A 19966-nucleotide genomic window follows, 5' to 3' on the forward strand; every position below is an offset into this window, starting at 1 on the left:
ATAAGACATGTGGACATAGAACTGTTGATCTGAAAGAAAATTAGAGGTTAGGCTAGTGATTCTGGAGAGGTAGTGCTGATGAATCACAGACTATTGAGCTAACGACCACCATCAGGCTGATAGGCTAGCAGACCAGCTGGCTTGCAGACTAACAGGCTAATAACCTAGATGGTTAACACTCTAGCAGGCTAACATTGTAGCAGGCTAACTGTCTAGCAGGCTAAAATTCTGCCAGGGTGGCGGGCTAAAAGTCTAGCAAGCTATCAGGTTGGCAGGCTAACAGGGTAGCAAGCTTAGGGCTGGCAGGCTAACCAGTTAGCAAAGTTAGGGTTATCAGGCTAGCAGGTTAACAGTCTCACCCTGGCAGATACTGCTGTCGGAGGTCCCACTCATGTGGAATCCTGCGTCGCAGCTGCAGTGCTGGGCGCGGTCCACTTTGGTACAGCGCGGCCGGCGGCTGAATGCCGGGTCATCCATCACGCTCCATTCTGGCAGCGCTGGACGCGAAAGGAGAGGGAGCTTAGCCTTCATCCTATGGGCCTGCGAGTGCCTGGGTACCACTGGACACACATACGACGACGCACACAACAAGGCACACATACACAAACACAAGGAACACTCACAAGCACACACACTCAAAATACACACATATTTGCAAACACATAGTACATACAGTACATCCTCACCATGACATGCATACAGGACAGTGTCAAGACATGGACACACACATAAGACTTAACAACATAATGACAGACACACACACACAGCTCAGGGTTCGTACAGTAAAAGTCGTGGAATTTCAAAATTGTGTTTTCCATGCCTGGAAATGTCATGTACATTTTTTAACATGGAAGTCATGGAAATTAGTTATTTTCATGTTATTAATAAAAACTTTTTTACAACTGAAATATTTGAATGAAAAATCTGCCATGACCTGAACAAGGCTCACTGCGCAAGCTCATTATGTAGGCCTACGTTATGGAACACTGCTGAATCCCTGGTGGTTGTTTACAGGCTGTACTGCAGATTGACTCCGACTATCACGTCTCGAATTTGTTATAATATCGCATGCTGACCACGACAATGATGTAGTGTTGGAGGTAACTGTTTACCACACATATTAGCACAACGTTAACTAGCGAGCTAACAAAAATTACTGTAGCTATGCCATGCAAATGTACATTCAACAATGCTTGGCTACACAAATCAAAAATATACCGCACATTTTCTGTAAATTATACGTGTTTTTTTCTGTATTTCTGAATGACAGAAAAATACAGATAGAAAGACAATGGCAAACTGTAAATTTTTAATTTTACATAAGAATTACAGCCAAATGTTGTTACTTAAAAATACACTAAAATGTTCTGTTAAAACACACAACTTCACTTTATCAAAACTAGCTATTTTAACTTTTATTGTGCAGATATTTACTTTAATCCCACAGAGAAATAACTTAATAACATAATTTTTGGTTTAGACATAGGAACCTTGAATCGTGAACTGAGCTCTGACGTAATGCAATCCCAGCATGCACCAGTCAATATCAAAGACTACAAAAGCCTGCAAAAGCCTTTTTGGGGCTATCTCGTTGTTTATGAGGTATAGACCATATTCTCTTGGAAGTCGCTTTTGATAAAAGTGTCTGCTAAATGAATAAATGTAAAGACGCCAGAGTAGGACGAAGGAAAGTTGATTAGATACTTGTGTAGCCGCAACGCTCCTGTTACCCAGAATGCCCCGCAGCAAGTTGAAAAGTGACAGAGTTAAAGGTTTAAACTTAGTTAGATAAGCATTGTTTGGAGTTTTGTTGTTGTGTTAGTTCTGTTTTGATATGTGTAATGTGATGGTCTGTAGTTTGGATACATTAAGTGTTCAACCTGAGTGTGAATGTTGTCTATTTAGATGCCAATCTAACCTGACTTTGGAACGGACTTGCGACGAGATATAAGGTGCGTTTGATTTCATGCAGCGCTGGTGACGCCTGCAGCTGCCTGCAACCCGGCTGACTTGAAGCAGCCGATGGCATTCTCAGCTTCAAGGCAGCCGGCTGCAGCCGTCTGTCGGCGCCGCCGGCGCTGCATGAAGTCGAACAGACATAATATAATTTCCAACTCGTACAGCTAGCCGGCGTTACAGGTGTAATCTGAAGCGCCGGTAATGTATGTAGTATTTGGATACTGATTCCAGCGCCTGAATGCTATGTGTTGGGCACACAAGTTGCTTTGAATTAACATGTTAAATCATAACTTAATTAGGCTTTATTTATAATTTATATTTATTTAATTTTTTTTACAGAGACGTTATATTAATAAAAGTCATATTTACCGGCAAAGAACAGCCTGTAATGTGATATTAAACATATCTCGTACATTTGGTTCTGGAAAAAAAAAATTTTTTACGGTTAGTTGATGTTAATGAAAATACTTTATTTTTCCGTAATTTAATGGGTGTAATTTGGCGTCCCAGCTGCCAGATTATTCCAGTTTTTTTACACTGTTTTTTTTTACAGTGTACACATGCCACAATTTTCATTGTGGATATCTAAAGCTCAAAATGTATGTGCAAAATATACATTTTGTGGAAAAGAGTTTTAAGTTTCCAATATGGGTGAGGCTGCGCTAACTAGCCATATGAAAGGCAAAAAACACCTAAGCCGCGTGGTGACTGAGACAAACAACATTCTCATCCCCAGCTACTTTAACCCAGGACCAGCCACCTGCCGAGGTGTTGTGGACTGAAGGTAGTGAACTGTCATTATTCATACAAGTCATGCAAAGATACATGGGTATGTAAGCTATTATTAAGCCCCTTCTTTAAAAAACAAACCTGGATCCAGGTTGTCTTAGCAATTACAGGCCAATTTCAAATTTGCCATTTCTCTCCAAAATTTTTGAAAAAGCTGTGGCAAAACAGCTTACTGAGCACCTCTCCTCAAATCAGATCTATGAACCTCTCCAGTCTGGATTTCGTCTCCACCACAGCACTGAAACTGCATTAGCCAAGGTAGTCAATGATCTATTATTAGCCTCTGACGCGGGCTTTAGCTCTGTCCTGGTTCTTCTAGACCTAAGTGCAGCTTTTGACACTGGATCATGAGATTCTCCTGGAACGTATGGAGAACTATGTTGGGATTTCTGGTACTTCACTTCAGTGGTTTAGATCGTATCTATCTGATAGATCACAATATGTCCACTATGATGGTTGCTCATCCAGGAGCTCCACTGTAAAATACGGAGTACCACAGGGTTCAGTTCTAGGCCCTCTGTTATTTTCACTCTATATGTTGCCTTTAGAAAACGTAATTAGAAGTTTTGGGGTAGATTTTCACTGTTATGCAGATGATACTCAGCTATACATGTCCATAAAGCCTGGAGAATTTTCACATGCTATGGAAAAATGTGTTTCCGGGTTGAAAACTTGGATGACAGCAAATTTCCTTCTTCTTAATTTGGATAAAACCGAGGTTCAAATTTTTGGCCCAAAAAAACATTTATCCAATCTGACATTAGACTTAGACGGCGTCAATGTATCTCAAAGTCAGCTGGTAAAAAATTTAGGAGTCACATTGGACCCAGACCTTTCGTTTGAGTACCATATTAAGCAAATCACCAGAACCGCATTTTTCCATCTACGTAATATTGCCAAAATACGAAAATTTCTCTCAAAGGATGATGCTGAAAAACTAATAAATGCTTTCGTTACATCCCAATTGGACTACTGCAATGTGTTGTTCTCTGGCCTCCCAATTACTTACCTAAAAAATTTACAGCGGGTGCAAAATGATGCTGCTAGACTATTGACTAAAACAAGAAAGTTTGATCATATAACATCTACTCTTATCTCTTTACACTGGCTCCCTATCCAAGCCAGAGCTGATTTCAAAGTTTTACTACTAACTTACAAATCTCTGCATGGATTGGCACCACTGTACCTCTCCGGTCTCCTTGCACCCTATTGCCCCGCTAGGACTCTAAGATCTCAAGATGCCGGCTATCTGGTAATACCCAAAGTTAAGAAAAAAACTGCTGGAGGTAGGGCGTTCTAATATAGAGCACCTCTTCTCTGGAACAAATTACCCATCTCAATTAAGGAGGCTGATACTGTTTTGACATTTAAAACTAGATTAAAAACGTTCTTGTTTAGTCAATTCTATGACTGTTAAAAGGAAGTATGTGTGTACTTTCTATGTAAACCTGGGGTGTGTGCTTGCCTATGTGTGTATCACATGTCACTTTTAATTTAATTGTAATTATATTTTAATTTAATTGTAATTATAGCTTATGTTCACATTGCCCATCTAGATGTTGCAAATAAAGTAAACCGGTTACTGTATCTTGTTACTATTATAGTTTTTATTACTAGTTGGAGACAACGGGGGACTGGTTGTTTTCATCCTTATTCGTATAAGTATTACCTATTTTAGAGTTCTTTCCCCTGGAATAGATTTCATGTTCCAACCGAGGGGGGCTGTCGCTGTTTTGGTGTGTGGGGCTGCATCAAATACCCTTTTTAGCTCTGTTAAATTGCTGCACTAGTCCACACTTGACCGGTGGGGATCTCATTCTATTATGACTGTAACTGTTAGCTGCTCCTGGCATTCTCTAATCCCTGCTCTCCTCTCTCTGTCCCCCCACCCACACATTCCCTGTGGTGTGGGGGGTTTGAGCTGTCAGGACCTAGAAAATCGTTGATTTTGCGGTACCTTGATGCTCGAGTCGTCGAGCCCGTTGCTACTCGCAAAACTTTGGTGAACCCCTCGTCCTCAACAATATCAATCAGTTTACAGCTTTTTGCAATACATTTGGCAACTGTGCTAGTCACCTTGTCATAGGCAGACTTAGGGAGGGCCCTACGCTGTTCAGTGAGGGTGGTTTGGCGCATTCTACTTGAACTCCCCTCGCCGACCAATGCATGCTTCGCGTTGAGGTGGTATAGGTTACTTTAGGCTGGTATTGCTTCGGTGAAACGATAACATTCAGTCATTTAGCATTCAGTCATTTAGCAGACGCTCTTATCTAGAGCGATAACGTCTTCCCGCAGAGTGTGCATATCACTTTGGTTTTATTGGATGTTCCATCTTAGTTTTTTTGAAACACAAACTTCTCATCCAGAAGTTGCAGATGGGTGGAATTGTGGGTATATTACGTTAAATGCGTTAAACAAAAATAAAGAATTAATCTTGTAATTAATCATAACGCGTTAACGCGTTATTTTTCACAGCCCTAATTAATATACATTTCTAATGAAAAACTGTTCGTTTTTCATTGTGCTACAACCTATTTTTATCTCATTCATAAATTAGTTTGAATGAAATGTATTAATTTGTTAAACATTTATTAATTAGTAAGTTATTAAACAGATATTAATAGGCAGTTTTATGCATAATTTGTTCAATGCCTTGGTAAATGCCGAAAATGATTCAGCATGGAATTTTGGCTAAAAGTCATGGAATTCCATTTGCCAAAATGTCTATGAACCCTGACAGCTAGAGGAGGAACCTCTCTCACATGACACACATATACATTCACACACACACTTGTATTTACACACACAGACAAACAAACACATACTCACATGGTTAGACACATACTGCCCTTTGACACTTGCACACACACAAACACATGTAATGTGTATACAGGCAACATTGTCTGGTTGTGTGTTTGTTTGTGTGGGTGTGTGAGTACTGACCCGTCTGGGTCTGGTGCTGGCAGCGTGACCCACTCCAGTTCTGTGGACAGGTGCACCTGTACTGGGCCCGCCAATCCACACATGTCCCTCCATTAAGGCAGGGGGCACTGGAGCACTCATTCACATCTGGAGGAAGAAAGGAGGAGGAGCAAGAGGTGATGGGTAAGAGGAGAGGAGAAGGAGGAGAAGTGCAAGAAGGAGGAAAGGAGGAAGAGACAAGGAAGAGGAGTAGGAGAGGACTAAGAAACAAGGTGAGTCTCCCCCACCCAGCTGAGTTACACATAAAGGAGGAGGTCTCATAGTGACACACACACACACTGCTATAGCAGAAGGAGCATCTAGCTGAACTAGATCTGGAGACATTTAGAAGATGTGGTTCTGTACATGAAACACTGCAAATGCCTCAAACCACCAGAGACTCGGCACATGTGTGTGTATGAGTGTCTTAGTGTGGATGTGTGTCCATGTGTGTCTTATTACCTTTACTAGGTTCAGCACCAGCACTGTAAACAGTTAGACAACTGTCTAACCCCAACCCTCACCTGTCTCTAGAAAGTAGAGGACTCAACAACTGTCTGTCTCTCAAGAGGAGAAGATACACGTCTTAATTTTAAAACTCATTTCAAGTTATTTTTTATCTTGTTTGAATGGTGTTCTTTTAGGTCTAAATGTACCCCCCACTTAGACCATCCACTGAGGTATTTTTGTCCACAGAGGTTCTCTCCCGCTCATGTTAAACCTTGCTGTCTCTTGGACAGAGGCTGGGGTTAAGATGGCGAGGGGAGGAAGAGAGGAGGAGGAAGAGCAAGAGGAGGATTTGAGAGGCGGAGAGGGGAGGAGGAGGGGAGGAGAGAAGCAGGAAGAAAGGAGGAGGAGAGAGGAGGAGGTGAGAGAAGGAGAGGGGAGGAGGAGGGGAGAAGTGAGAAGAGAGGAGGAGAGAAGAAGACAGGAGGAAAGGGGAGGAGAAGAGCAGAGAGGAGTGGGGGGCAGAAAGAGGGGTGGGGGAGCGGGACAGAGAGGGGAGAGCAATGGGGAGCAGAATACCCACAGTGGAATGCACTATAGGTGTTCCCAGACATTTAATGCCACTTTAACGAGAGCTTCATTCAGCGAGTTTCAGAGTCCTGATTGGAGAATGGGCCTTTTATTTCTGTAAGCAGAGCCCTAACCTTAACCCCTTCAACTCTAATTCAGTCCTAACCTTAACCCCTTCAATCCTTATTCAGTCCTAACCTTAACCCCTTCAATCCTTATTCAGTCCTAACCTTAACCCCTTCAACCCTAATACTAATCTCGTCAGTTGACGGAGGACTACCCTCTCCCTCCCCTCCACCCGGGTATTTAAACATCGCCCAGCAGTCAGGTTGAATGATACTGAGACCAACAGGTTAATACATTATCCAACAGATACACTACATGAAAATTAGTGGTGGGCCGTTATCGGCGTTAACATGCTGCGTTAACGTGAGACTCTTATTGGCGATAAAAAAAATATAGCCGTTAATCTATTATCAAAGTTAGGTTGGGAGCTGGGTCTATACTACACAAGCAATGATGACTTTCACCTTAATATTTTTACTCGGATGTAGCCTATACCAAGCCAAATTGCACTGTAGGGGGCGAGACCAAGTCTTCCAACCTGTGTGTATGCCTTGTGTATGAAATTACCACATCAAACGTGACGTGCTAACATCGATGCAACTATGAAGCCGCCGGGTTTGCTTCAGGGAAAATGTATTTGAGAAACTTCCCAATGGAAACCTCGACAAGACGGTTGTTTGCACCTTGTGCGATGCGGAATTAGTTTACTGTAGGAGTTCTTCCAGTCTCAAATACCACCGAAACGCAAAGCATCCCTTAGCTAATGCGGAAGGTGCCGGGCCAAGCACTGATGTAGCGCAGGGGAAGAGTCGTCGTCAAACTACTTTGTTTGAGTGCAACCGAGGCAAACCTGTCAGCACAGCTCCATCAGCCAAGCTAACTAAACTCACATGGCTTGAGAAACCCGTTCTCAAATACTTACTTTTAGTCATTATTTGGGTAGCACACATATTCTGAATGTCTTCGGCAGAATTCAAATGAGCCATTTTAATCTAGATTAATCTAGATTAATTCAAAGATTACAGTGAGATTGATCTAGATTTAAAAAAATAATCTATGCCCACCACTAATGAAAATACATTATCCAACACAGATACAATTCAGGATAATATGATAATGTGGCAGTCACAGCCCCTCCTTCTCTCCCCTTTATCTTGTCATCCTCCTGTTCCCCTTCCTCCTCTCACCCCCCTCCGGTTTTTGCCTTCCCCATCTCTGCTAGACTGGTAACAGGCATTCCTCTGGTTCATAGAGACCTGGTAGGGTTGGGGGGAGCAGATGGTAGCATCGGGGGGTAGACGCTGATGGAGTTTGGGGGGTATAGAGGGTGGGGGGTTTAGGTGGTATAAAGGGGGGTGTTGGGGGGGTGTAGATGGTTGGATTGGGGATATAGATGGTGGGGTTGTGGGGTAGAGGGTGGTGGTATTGGGAGGGGGGGGTTATATGGTGGGATTGGGGTATAGATGGTGGGGTTGGGGAGTAAAGGTCAAGATATCGAATGTGTACATACAGACTCAGAATTAGGTTTATTTGCCATGTAAATTGCATGGACAGAGTTTAGTTTAGTATGTACATGTGTACATACGCGAAAGCTAAACATGCAGTATTGTTTACATACTCCACTGTCTTCTTTATGTCAACACTGATGTAAAAGCTATGTATAAAACATTTTGTGACTAAATACGTTGATAACTACTTCAGATTTTGTACCATAGCAATAACCATGGCAACATAGAAGAAGGTAGGCTATGTCTGTCTAATTGCAATCCAGCTCACACATTTGCTCTCTCTAGTTTACGGCTGTTGTGTAGGCTACCTCTGATATCTGTTGTTATTTCACCTTGCTTATGCATATGTGTTAAGGAGTCAGGTGGCTGAGCGGTTAGGGAATCGGGCTAGTAATCTGAAGGTAATCGATTCCCGGCTGCGCCAAATGACGTTGTGTCCTTGGGCAAGGCATTTCACCCTACTTGCCTCGGGGGGAATGTCCCTGTCCTTACTGTAAGTCGCTCTGGATAAGAGCGTCTGCTAAATGACTAAATGTAAATGTTAAGTGCCAGGAAGATGTGCTAAAACTACTGGGGACCCTACCTTACCTGTACAGAGTTAGTCTGGGGACCCTACCTTACCTGTACAGAGTTAGTCTGGGGACCCTACCTTACCTGTACAGAGTTAGTCTGGGGACCCTACCTTACCTGTACAGAGTTAGTCTGGGGACCCTACCTTACCTGTACAGAGTTAGTCTGGGGACCCTACCTTACCTGTACAGAGTTAGACTGGGGACCCCACCTTACCTGTACAGAGTTAGTCTGGGGACCCTACCTTACCTGTACAGAGTTAGTCTGGGGACCCCACCTTACCTGTACAGATGGCGTTGGCTCCACTCCAGCTGCTATTCTCCTGGCACACACGTGTTCCTGTGCCAACCAGATGGTAACCATGGGAACAGGTGAAATGGACCTCATGACCCTCTAAGTACTTTGAGCCAAACTTCCTGCCATTGACAGGGTCTTCTAGAGGGGGGCAGATGGAGGGAGCTACATGCAGGGGGTGAGGGGATGAATTGGGAAAGAGAAAGACAATGAGTGAGGGAAGGAAACAAAGAGAGTATGAAGATTGTCAGAAATGTGTCCCTCAATATTCTGTGGGATTCTGTGCATGAGGACATGCTTGTGTGGAGGGCACCAGACAGACTGTTCCTGGGCACAGGTAGGTTAGGGAAACAGCCAGGTCATCTGGTGCATTAGAACAGGAGTCATGGGGAGCTTCAAACCAGTGGTGGAAAATGAAGGAGGATGTGTACTTGAAAATCACATTTACTGAAATTGTACTCTGTGTTTTATATGGCTGGTGGTTAACAATAGGGTATACAGTGTTCACTACTGCCAACCACACTATTAAATGCATTGCTATTAACTTTGTAACATTGTGACAAAGATATGAACATAAATATAACTAAAACATGAGTGGAGGTACAAGATCAGTACAGCCTGGCAACTTTAAGGATGAACAGACCATCTGTTGTGTGACATTTCCTAAGCCAAATTGGGTGAGAACATAAATATGCAATACCAAAAAGACAAGATAATTTTCATATGGCTATCTGTCTTTAAAAAATCTCCAATAGAGTTCTGGAGTGGAGTATAATCACTTCCTGTCTGCTATACTGTAACTGGTGGTGAAGGGGAGGTTGGATCATTATTCATTAGTCATCATTACTGACTAGGATCTTTGAATCTCATTCAATTAAATAACAGTAACAGTTTTTTAAAGTAATTTTGTTCATTTCGTACTGAGGGGGCTGCGTATTGAATACGTCCACTATCGCAAACATTTATCATATTTTAAAGGGAAAAATCATAATGCATTTAAACCAGCCAAGAGAAATGATAGTGTATCAGGGTTAGGAAAGAGAAATGTCTAGTCCCAACGTTTGACTGAGTTTCCATTTAGTTGTCACGTGACCACTTGGCTTACCGTAGAAGACGTGAATCGTTCGTTTGCAACTGGTAATTTCTGGTCTTTGGGTCTTTTTTTTGGCTATTTTTTATTTATTTTTATGTCTTTAAGTTCAGTGCATTGTAACTATTTGACATGATAATTAAAATTTAAATGCAGTTAGTGTAATCTCTCACAATGGTATCTGACAAAAAAGTGTACAAATGTTGTAAAATGATGTTGATTATCGGTAAAGTTGATTTAATTAAATTATACTTGAGTCATACCAAAAGACTCAGTCATGTGGTGAAAGAATCATTTCTTTTTCCTCCACGGAGCCTATGCAACAGTCCCAATGCGCGGCCACGAGAAAATTAACAAATCACTTTGAGACTACTCGTTACTCCAGAGTCATAATCAAGATTCATTCAAAATGAATGAATTACTAGTATTACAAATTATTTGTAAGGACTAGCATGAAAACTGGGAACCTGGGGAGCACAGATACTGGGGAACACGGAAATGGGCCGGGGTTGAAACAGGGGCTGAGGCCAGTGCTGAGGTTGAGGCTTGGGCTGACCAGAGTTGTGGATGGTACCTGGGGAGCTGCGTCTGCTGGGAAAACTACTGAAAAAGATTGACCATCCCAGGCCGGGCCCGAGCCACAGGGAAACTGTTTGTTTCTGAGAGCTAGTAATGTGTGTTCTACAGTGTGTGTTTTCCTATAGCATTGTGTAATTTCATATAGCAGTGTGTGTTGTTCTATTGCAGTATGTGTTGTCCTATAGCAGTGTCTGTTGTTGTGGGAGTTCTCACCAGCTGATTGGTCAGCCTGAGGAAGCTTGGACACAGAGTTGTGGAGTAGCGCCATTTTGGACTTCATAATGCGGAAGGCTTCGTTAAACCTCAGCTCCTGGCCCTTCAGAAACCTCTCCATCTGGCGCAGCACACCTACCACCTGCTGCTTGTCCACACAACTCTGCCACACACACAAGCACAGATACATCCGGGGAATGCTCAGATTTCAACAAGGACAGTAAGGTTTTATTTTCCCAGTAAAAACAAACAATAAATGTAACTAGAGTTGGATGGTATATTGGTACTGGTACCGTACAGAGGTACTGGCTTTTTAGGAGCGGTACGATACTGACATTAAGAAAAAACGGTACTTTTATGCACTGAAACAGACAGTTGAACTGCAGTGTTAAAATCTGTAGGCTACTGTGTCTTCAAGAAAAGTGGACCTACGTGTGATGTCATGCACATGGTGTGATTCAAGTGGACGATGTTCAGAGAATTCTGTTCCCCTGTCCTAACTTCCGCGAGAGTGCGCAAAAAAGATGAAGTTTTCTCCTGTTACTAGTTTGATCATCGTGTGTGTTAGCTTATAGTGTATGTTTTTTCTTTCAGCAGTAGAAACATGTATTGTTGCTTCTAAATTAATTTGCAATCACATACAGGCTACATAGTATGTAATGTATTTTTTCAGATGTTTTATTGCTCAATCTCAATCCGATGCACGCTAATTCTAGCTTTCGCTGTTTACAGAATCAACACAGCTAATGCAGGGCTCTCAGGTCTCACGCATTTGCCGTGACTCTTACACATTTCAACCAGGTAACACGCTCTCAAGCAAAGAGGCCAAAGAGAAGAGCAAAGAGAAAATTGCTCATTTTACTTGGTGATATGACACACAATTGTAATGTGTACTGTACAATATATGCTAATAATATTAAGGAAGTACATCTACTTTTGGAAAAAGTAATCTACTATTTCACTGAAGCATTAGCATCATGACATTAGCCTCTGTTGCCCTGGCAACACATACTACAGCGGTCTATGATGCATCTGTTTTCAATCGTTAAAATAACCATTCCTCACAAATACATTTTCGTTGTAGGATTAATTATGACATTAGATTACAAGAAAACGATTTGTGGGTGAAATTATCATTACCTGTGGTTTCAAACCAGTGTAGCTCACTGCAACGTTGTAGCCTAGTCTAGGTGATAGACGTTCTAGCTCGCAAATTGGAGCTTGGATTATGAGTGAAAAATACCCCCCAAAAAAATTCCCAACCATTGGACTTTGTTGAGAAAATCGATTTAGAGTGGAACTGACGTCTCGGATTTTTGATTTAGGTTGTGAAAGTCTTTGTAATTTAAACGAGTGCGGGTCGCCCGTGAGACCACCTAGTCTTTTAGGCGGCAGCCATGCTAGAAAGCGTCAAAGTAGCTAGTATTTTCTTAATTTTATAGTTCAATTTTACATGAAAAAACTAAAGGGGGAAATGTCTTGACGATATGACTATTGTGAAGACAGCCAGCGGGTCAGCATATTTTTGTGATTTGTGTAAAACTTGGAATTTGAGTGAGACTGCGTCTTGTTTTGATGTTAGCCTCACAGTCAGACTGGCAGTGTGTAGTAGTAGGATACTGCCTTCAATGCCACAGCTATGGCGAAACTTTATTATGTCAAAAGAAACATTAGATTACAAGTAAACGATTAGTGCGTGAAATGATCATGACCTGTGGTTTCAAACCAGTGTAGCTCACTGCAACGCTGTAGCCTACTACTAGTCTAGTACTGTAGCTAGCTAACAAAAACATCTCCACAGCTGTGTACAGTAGAAAGTCAAACGAAACGGCGGCACATGTTCAGCACTACCCTTACTTAAATCAAAAGTCTTTCAATAGGTGAAACTATGGAGCTAGAAAGCTGACTCAGTATCTGAATTTGAATGTGTAAGATCTGCAATATTTGTGTGTCGAATTTCATGAAACTGAAATATTTAGCTGTTGAATATATCCTATCGGAATTATTTGTATGCCAAATTTAATCAAACTGAATTATTTTGATGCAAAAATACAAATTTCTCAAATTCAGATTGAAGGAATTGAGATTCTTGAAATTCAGATTGCTGAAATTCAGATTGCGGAAATTACGATTTTGTCTGAACTAGGCCAAAGATGAAACAGCTTGCTTTCACAGGGAAAAATAGACGATTTCAGAACGACCGAATTTGACCTCAGAACAAAAGCTAAGAGTTGCTCGTTGGAATCAGAATCAGAAAGGAGGAGAGTATGGAGCAAGTGCTTATGAAACTTGTAAAAACTTGTGTCTTCTCCTGTGCCAAAATCGGCAGTTACTATAACCAAGTGAGTCGAGACAGAGTCGGAGGGCGGCGGAGACCGATGGAAGACGCGGAACAACTGGCAAAGCTGTAGCCTATACATTTATGTTCCGTTGTTCTCTTTTTTGTGTTGGAGTTCTTATGAGAGCTTGATGGCATCAACATCCAGCCTGATATAAAATCATGAATTTCAATTGTGTCTCTTCATTATAATACCCACACAGAAATTCCAGGTTGAATCAAGTCACGCTAGCTAGCTACTGTATTGCTAAAAGCCAATTTTGGGTGGTCAAGCATATTTTTCATTGTCTCCTTATATTCCTATCAAAGGAATTTGATAGGAACATATATGTTCAGCCTATGCTCATTTGCGAAGTGACATTTCAGATCGGTTATGGATAGTGAAATATTTGCTGTCTGAGAGATCAGACATAGTAGTTAACTGCATAGATATAAAGGAGTTACAAATGTATAGTCAACAGGATGTATATGTAGTGCCGCTGGGTGTGATTTGATTCATCGTCCACACATCGTCTGGAAGTCAATTTCAATCAAATGCCAACGATCTCCATACTACATCCTGCCGACGTATCTTCTACACATCAGGCCGACATCGGCAAGATGTGTGTGCTATCTGGGTCTTACTCCCACTGGCAACTCTTAGTTTGTTCGAAGTTAAAGTTCGGTCGTTCTGAAATCGTCTACTTTTCCCTGTTAAAGCACACTGTTTCACCTTTGGCCTAGTTTAGACAAAATCTGAATTTCCGCAATCTGAATTTCAACAATCTGAATTTCAACAATCTGAACAGTTTTAATTCGACACACTAAAATTTCAGATCTTTCACATTCAAATTCAGGTACTTTTGTCAGATTTTTATGAATTACTGATTTTCCCCTAAATAAATGTCAAGCTTATTTACGTTTTACGGGGGCATATTTTCAGTTAGCAGGTGGTACTATTTGAATCGCGATTCCATCTGAGATAGCTACTGCTGGTAACGTTGTTGTTAAAATAAGATTTAAAAGGGGTTCTTTATTAATGAATGCAAAATGAGTAGGCTAAATGCCTGAAAATATCAAGGGAAAAACTTACAATGACGTTTAAGTCATAGAGATTAGGTCAATTTTTACCCCGGTCTGCCAAATGTATTCGTTTTGATTCAACTATGAGGTCGCTGATCACCATTCCCTCTTGCAGGGGATATGAGAAGACAACTATTTCATTCTACTCTTCACTATTAGTATTTTGAGTTGTAAATGAGCAGAAAAAAATATGCTTTAAAATCTATGTAATCTTTATAAATAATAAGTAGGCTATGCATTTTTATATAACATATACAGAAATATCAGTTGTAAAATGTAATTTAAATACGGACCCCTGCAACCAACGCAAGCAAGCACACCCTACAATTTCCCCAGAAATTGTACCCTCTCTAGTTTTTTTTATTATATATTTTGTATATACATATATTTTATATATTGTGTTATTAATATTATTATTGTGTGTGTCGTTTTTAAAGGTCCCATGACATGAAAACTTCACTTTAAAGGGGCAATTGACTGGGTTTTTGGGGTATTTCACACTGTTCCTTAAGGTCTCCGAATAGGGTATGTAACATTGGTTGGGTTGAAAATGGCCCGGGTGCTGTTCTATGCCCTCTTACAGATCGTCTGAAATGTTCCCGGGAAAAAACACCAGCTTTTCTCCTTTTATGGTATGCTCATTAATATTTAGATCAGCTGCGCGCTGATTGGTTGGTTATCAACGAGTGAAGCTGGGAGCAAAAACGCAACACGGCCAACAGCAGCACTCGCTGAAACACTGAAGTTGGATACTTGAAATAAAAACGCGCAAATAAATCTATTGTGTCTACACAACACTGTTTTCAACAGATTGACTATATAACATTTGAAATGATAACATTACTTGTTTCCACTTCTGTTGTTAAAGCAAACTGGATTGACTTAGGTGGGTAGAACATTAGGCTACAGCTTAGCAACCAAACGTTGTTGCAATCGTGATTCTACTCGGCTTCAGTTAGCTAGCTAGGCTAGCTCTAGATATCTTGCTGTAAAATAACATGACAAAGATCTGGACAAACATGCATCGTGAATTGTAGATTTTCATTACACAGGTTATTTATTTGAATGAAACACAGTCAGGAACATGAATCAACGTTAGCCCCATTGCCAATAAACTAGGCTAAATTATTACACATTCTATGCTCTTGCATTAACTAACAAGCTAAACTTGTTTACATGCCTACAGTCTAGGTGTTACTAGTAACAGTTACTAGCAATGCTAATGTATCCTGTATCTAAAACCTGCCTTTCTCCAGTTCTTTCAAATAGATTATCTAGACAGGCGTTAGCAATAAGCCAGGCTGCAGTTCGTTTTCTGGCTATTTTTCGGAAGCTTCCCTTCTAATGCCGACTACAGCTAGTCTAGCTAGAGTCATTTGATGTGTGTAGAAACGTATTTAGCATTCTACCTGGTATGCTATATACAGGAAACGTTAGCATTGCTAATAACTGTTAGCACAACATCTTACTGTCCTTATAGCTTGCGGTTGCAATGAGCATACGGTTGGAACAGCACCTCTTTCCAGGTTCAGCTTCCTAGCATATCCTGCTTGAAATTGTCCAAGGTTGTCAAAACTGTCTTGGGTGAAATGTTCAGAGCAAATGAATGATTGAATGTCGAACTTTGCCTGGATCTTCTCATAGACAACAGCAGCCATGCCTGTTGAATGTTTGGCTCCTTGGGAAGACTGTAAGTGTTAGCCTTCCCTGTACAGCCTGGAACACAGCATTTACGACCGTGGTCCATAATCAATATCCTTGTTATAATTCAAAACGTTCTTCTTTGTAATTCCTTATAAGTAGCCTACACAGAGCAGCGCGCAGCTAAACTAGTATCGGAGATAGACGCTACCTCTGGCTGGTCTGGATGTAAATTCTGGGGCGTGACAAAGATACAGACCAGAGCCAATAAGAGGGCGATCACCGGTCCTACGTAGGACCGGTGGCTTTGTTGAAAAGCTAGCGTTTTACAGCCAAATTTTTTCTTTTTGAGATTTGAATAGGAAAGAGGTGTCAATAGACTTTGATATTCACGGTATGTTCAGTTTACCCTCCGAACTGTCGTTTTTCAACAATGACAAGGTAAAATCGGTTTTGCAGTCAATTGCCCCTTTAAGAGGTTATTTAACATTAATATGAGTTCCCCTAGCCTGCATTTGGTCCCCCAGTGGCTAGAAATTTCAATAGGTAAAAACCAAGCCCAGGGTATTCTTCTCCGCCTTTGAGAAAATGAGAGCTCAAACGCTCGGTTTTGAAAATCCCCCTATTGTGCCGTCACAAGAGGGGGTTACCTCCCCTTTCTTTGCTTTGCCCGCCCAGAGAATCTGGCCCACCACTGAGAAAATGAGCTAGGACCGTGCAAACGCGATATTGTTTTTTCCTCGAGACATCATGGCTTCCAAACGACCAAAGCATGGCAGTTAGCCCCGCCTCTTTCTTCCTCATAGCATTTAAATGTAGACACAGAAACAGCATTTCCTGAGGAAAGCTCATTGAGGGACTGCTTGTAGTGGTTGTAATTCTGCACCAAGGCTGAATTTCGGGAAAGAAACTTCAGATACAGTATTAGGGGACCACTAAGGCCTATATAAAAGCATCCAAAAACAGCATGTCATGGGATCTTTAAAAACATTACGTTCTTTTGCCGGCACAAATAAACTATAGCCTATTGCCAGTGTTGGGGAGTTACGGAATACTTGTACCGGCGTTACGGTTACGTTACAAAATACATTTTTGGGCATGTATTCTGTAAAGAAATACGTTTTCAAAGTATCCTTCCCAACACTGCCTATTGCACTGTACGATAAGCAGGCTAGTCTGTTATTATTTTAGGCCACTCATCTCAGTTACGCACTAGGATTTACTCCTAAGAAGCACACCTAGAAAAGTAGTTTCATTCATTATCATGTAAAACAAGTTTAATCTTTACAACAGTATCATTCACTGAGAGCACAGGGGTGTAGTGAGGTCAGCCAGACCACACAGAGCCAACATCCTGTCACACCTGTACAGTCTTATACAACATCCGACTGCACCCGACTACATCAAGTCTCTCCTGCAGCCTTACACCCCCACCCGCCACCTACGGTCTTCTTCAGACAACCGCCTGGTGGTCCCACCGCTCAAGACCACCCGGTCCCAACTCAAGCTCTTCTCCTGTCTGGCCCCCCAGTGGTGGAATCAACTCCCCACCTCCTTCAGAGACACTGAGGGCCTCATATACTAACAGTGAGGCACCGATTGCCCAATGAGGATCTGGTTTGAGAAATACCACACAAAATGCAGAAATACACCGTGCGCTATTTGCGGTTGGGCAAAGGCGCAGATTAAGCTGCGGTCGCAATGTTATTAAATGAGGCCCTGACTGTCTCTCCACCTTCAAGAAAAGGCTCAAGACGCACTTGTTCCGGAAGGACAACGGTACTTAGGAATGGTTTGCTTGACCCAATGTTAGTTTCCTCAAGGATCACAATGATTCTTGCTCAGAGACTTGTTGCTTTTGTGGTTGGTGGTAACTGATTTAAATTTTTATACTCGCTGTGATCTATTGTTTTTATTGTTGCTTGTTTTTCTACAGGTACACTTGCACTTATAGCGGTTGTTTAAATTCTAACTTGTTTAACTACATGGTCTTATGGTTCTTCCCTTTGGCACTTATTTTGGTTGTTCACAATACATGCTTCATGTTTTGGCTACTCGCTATGTTTTTGGGGCTATCTTGTTATCATCAGTGACCTATGCACTCTATCTTGGAAGTCGCTTTGGATTAAAGCGTCTGCTAAATGAATAAATGTAAATATAAATGTAATGTAACATCCTGTTACACCTGGAGAGTTTGATCAAACATCCTATCACACCTGTAGAGTCTGATCCAATATCCTGTCACACCTGAAGAGTCTGATCCAATATCCTGTCACACCTGAAGAGAATGATCCGAACACCATGGGCAGTTTAGTTGTCGCGCATGCTCTCTTTCTCTTACAGAAGTGCATGTACTAAGGTTGTTTTCATGGAGACAACCCTTAACCATCATTTATTGTTGTGGAGGGAGTTAGCAAGATTAAGCTGATTTGAAAATAATAAAATGGATGGGAAAAAATATGCCAGGAAGACCTGAAAAAGCCAGGTAAAAAAAAGAAATATCTAGCTGTAACTTCATAGGTCCCTGCAAGGGTGGAAAAAATATGTTTTCTCAAAATCCCTGAATCTTTCGGGTAAAAATGTGGGTTGTATTTTCTGGAAAATATAACAATATGAGTCCAACGTAGTGTTTACATTAGGCTAGATAAAGCTCAAAAAACTATTTTGCACTGAAATTAATGCAAAAAATCTTGCACGCGCGCTATGCGCACTCGCATTTAAATTCCGATTTCAGTTTACATAAAAACCCTGACTAGGTCCTAGGTTCGGATTAAGCACCGAATGTTCAACATATGGCTGGGCCTCTGGTGGGGTTTTGGTCAATACACTCCCTGCTGAAATGGGTCCCACTCCGGCATTGATAGTATTTATATTATATACATATAATTGCAGCTACCCTGTCAATGATCTAGCACCCCCTCAGCACCTGCATAAAAAAATATTGCGCGCCGCCCCTGCCGACCACATCAGACAAACCTTATCAGCACTCTTTACAAACTCAGTGTACACAATGCAGGGGCGTTTCTACACGGGGGCCTACAGGGGCCAGTGCCCCTGTAAAAATGTCCCTGGCCCCCCCTGTGTTGACAAAAAAAAAGATTATATATACTTTATTTTTTTACATGTTTTTCTTCTTCTAGTAGTCATCATGAAATGAGGAATGGACATTGCAGGCTTTTTTGCCCCAGTAAATTAAAAGTTTTTTGTATGATTTGAATGTAAAGCAAAATTAAAGGATTACATTTTTAAATATAATTTGTTTCCGTTTTTTAATGTGCCCCTCTGATTAAACACTGACCCCCCCTTGGACCCCCCAGTAAAATTAGTCTAGAACTGCCACTGACTGCCACTTTACAATCCTTATTGGATTTTGCACTGCATCACAATTCCTGTAATATTTCTATTGTATATTGTATTTTATAATGTAAATTGGCAACTTATATTTTATTTTATTGTATATTTTATTTTATTGTATATTTTATTTAAATTGTATTCCACTTAGTATTGCCAGTTTATGTACCCTTAGTATAGTTAGACCATATCTTTAAATTTAAGATTCCTGTATGTTTATTGTATGCACCTTCCTGCCAAAGCAAATTCCTTGTCTGTTCAAACTTTCATGGCGAATAAATCCCTTTCTGATTCTGATTCAGTATGCTGATTACCCACCAAATGCAGATGCGAGGAACCATAGAGTTGGGGGGGCTCCTCAATTTGCATGTGAGGCCCTCCTGCTGGCTTGCAGGCTTCAAAGGGCCTGCTTGAGACGACACGTCTCCAGCCACCATTTGTGCTCTCAATTTGAACAAAGAACATACCTTTCATCTTAACTTTTGAGGAAAGTTCTTCAAGACTTCACCTTTACCACAAGAGTAGAAG

At 41.3% G+C, this 19966-nt stretch overlaps 1 protein-coding gene across 8 annotated transcripts in view; it reads right to left on the reverse strand.

Moving 5' to 3' along the window:
• LOC124473735 (fibulin-7) overlaps positions 1–19966 on the reverse strand; it is a 43043-nt gene that overhangs the window by 17111 nt on the left and 5966 nt on the right. For 4 of the 8 annotated variants that reach the window (XM_047029390.1, XM_047029391.1, XM_047029396.1 and 1 more), the window contains exons 2-5: positions 11047–11209; positions 9153–9329; positions 5692–5817; positions 360–560 (exon numbers count right to left, since the gene is read on the reverse strand). In XM_047029390.1, the coding sequence (XP_046885346.1) occupies positions 360–560; positions 5692–5817; positions 9153–9329; positions 11047–11209 (667 nt within the window). The remainder of the gene's footprint in view (positions 1–359; positions 561–5691; positions 5818–9152; positions 9330–11046; positions 11210–19966) is intronic. The other 4 variants (XM_047029393.1, XM_047029394.1, XM_047029397.1 and 1 more) reach the window with 2 other exon arrangements.

This window comes from Hypomesus transpacificus, chromosome 11 (assembly GCF_021917145.1).
Source record: "Hypomesus transpacificus isolate Combined female chromosome 11, fHypTra1, whole genome shotgun sequence".
Classification (NCBI taxonomy): Eukaryota; Metazoa; Chordata; class Actinopteri; order Osmeriformes; family Osmeridae; genus Hypomesus; species Hypomesus transpacificus.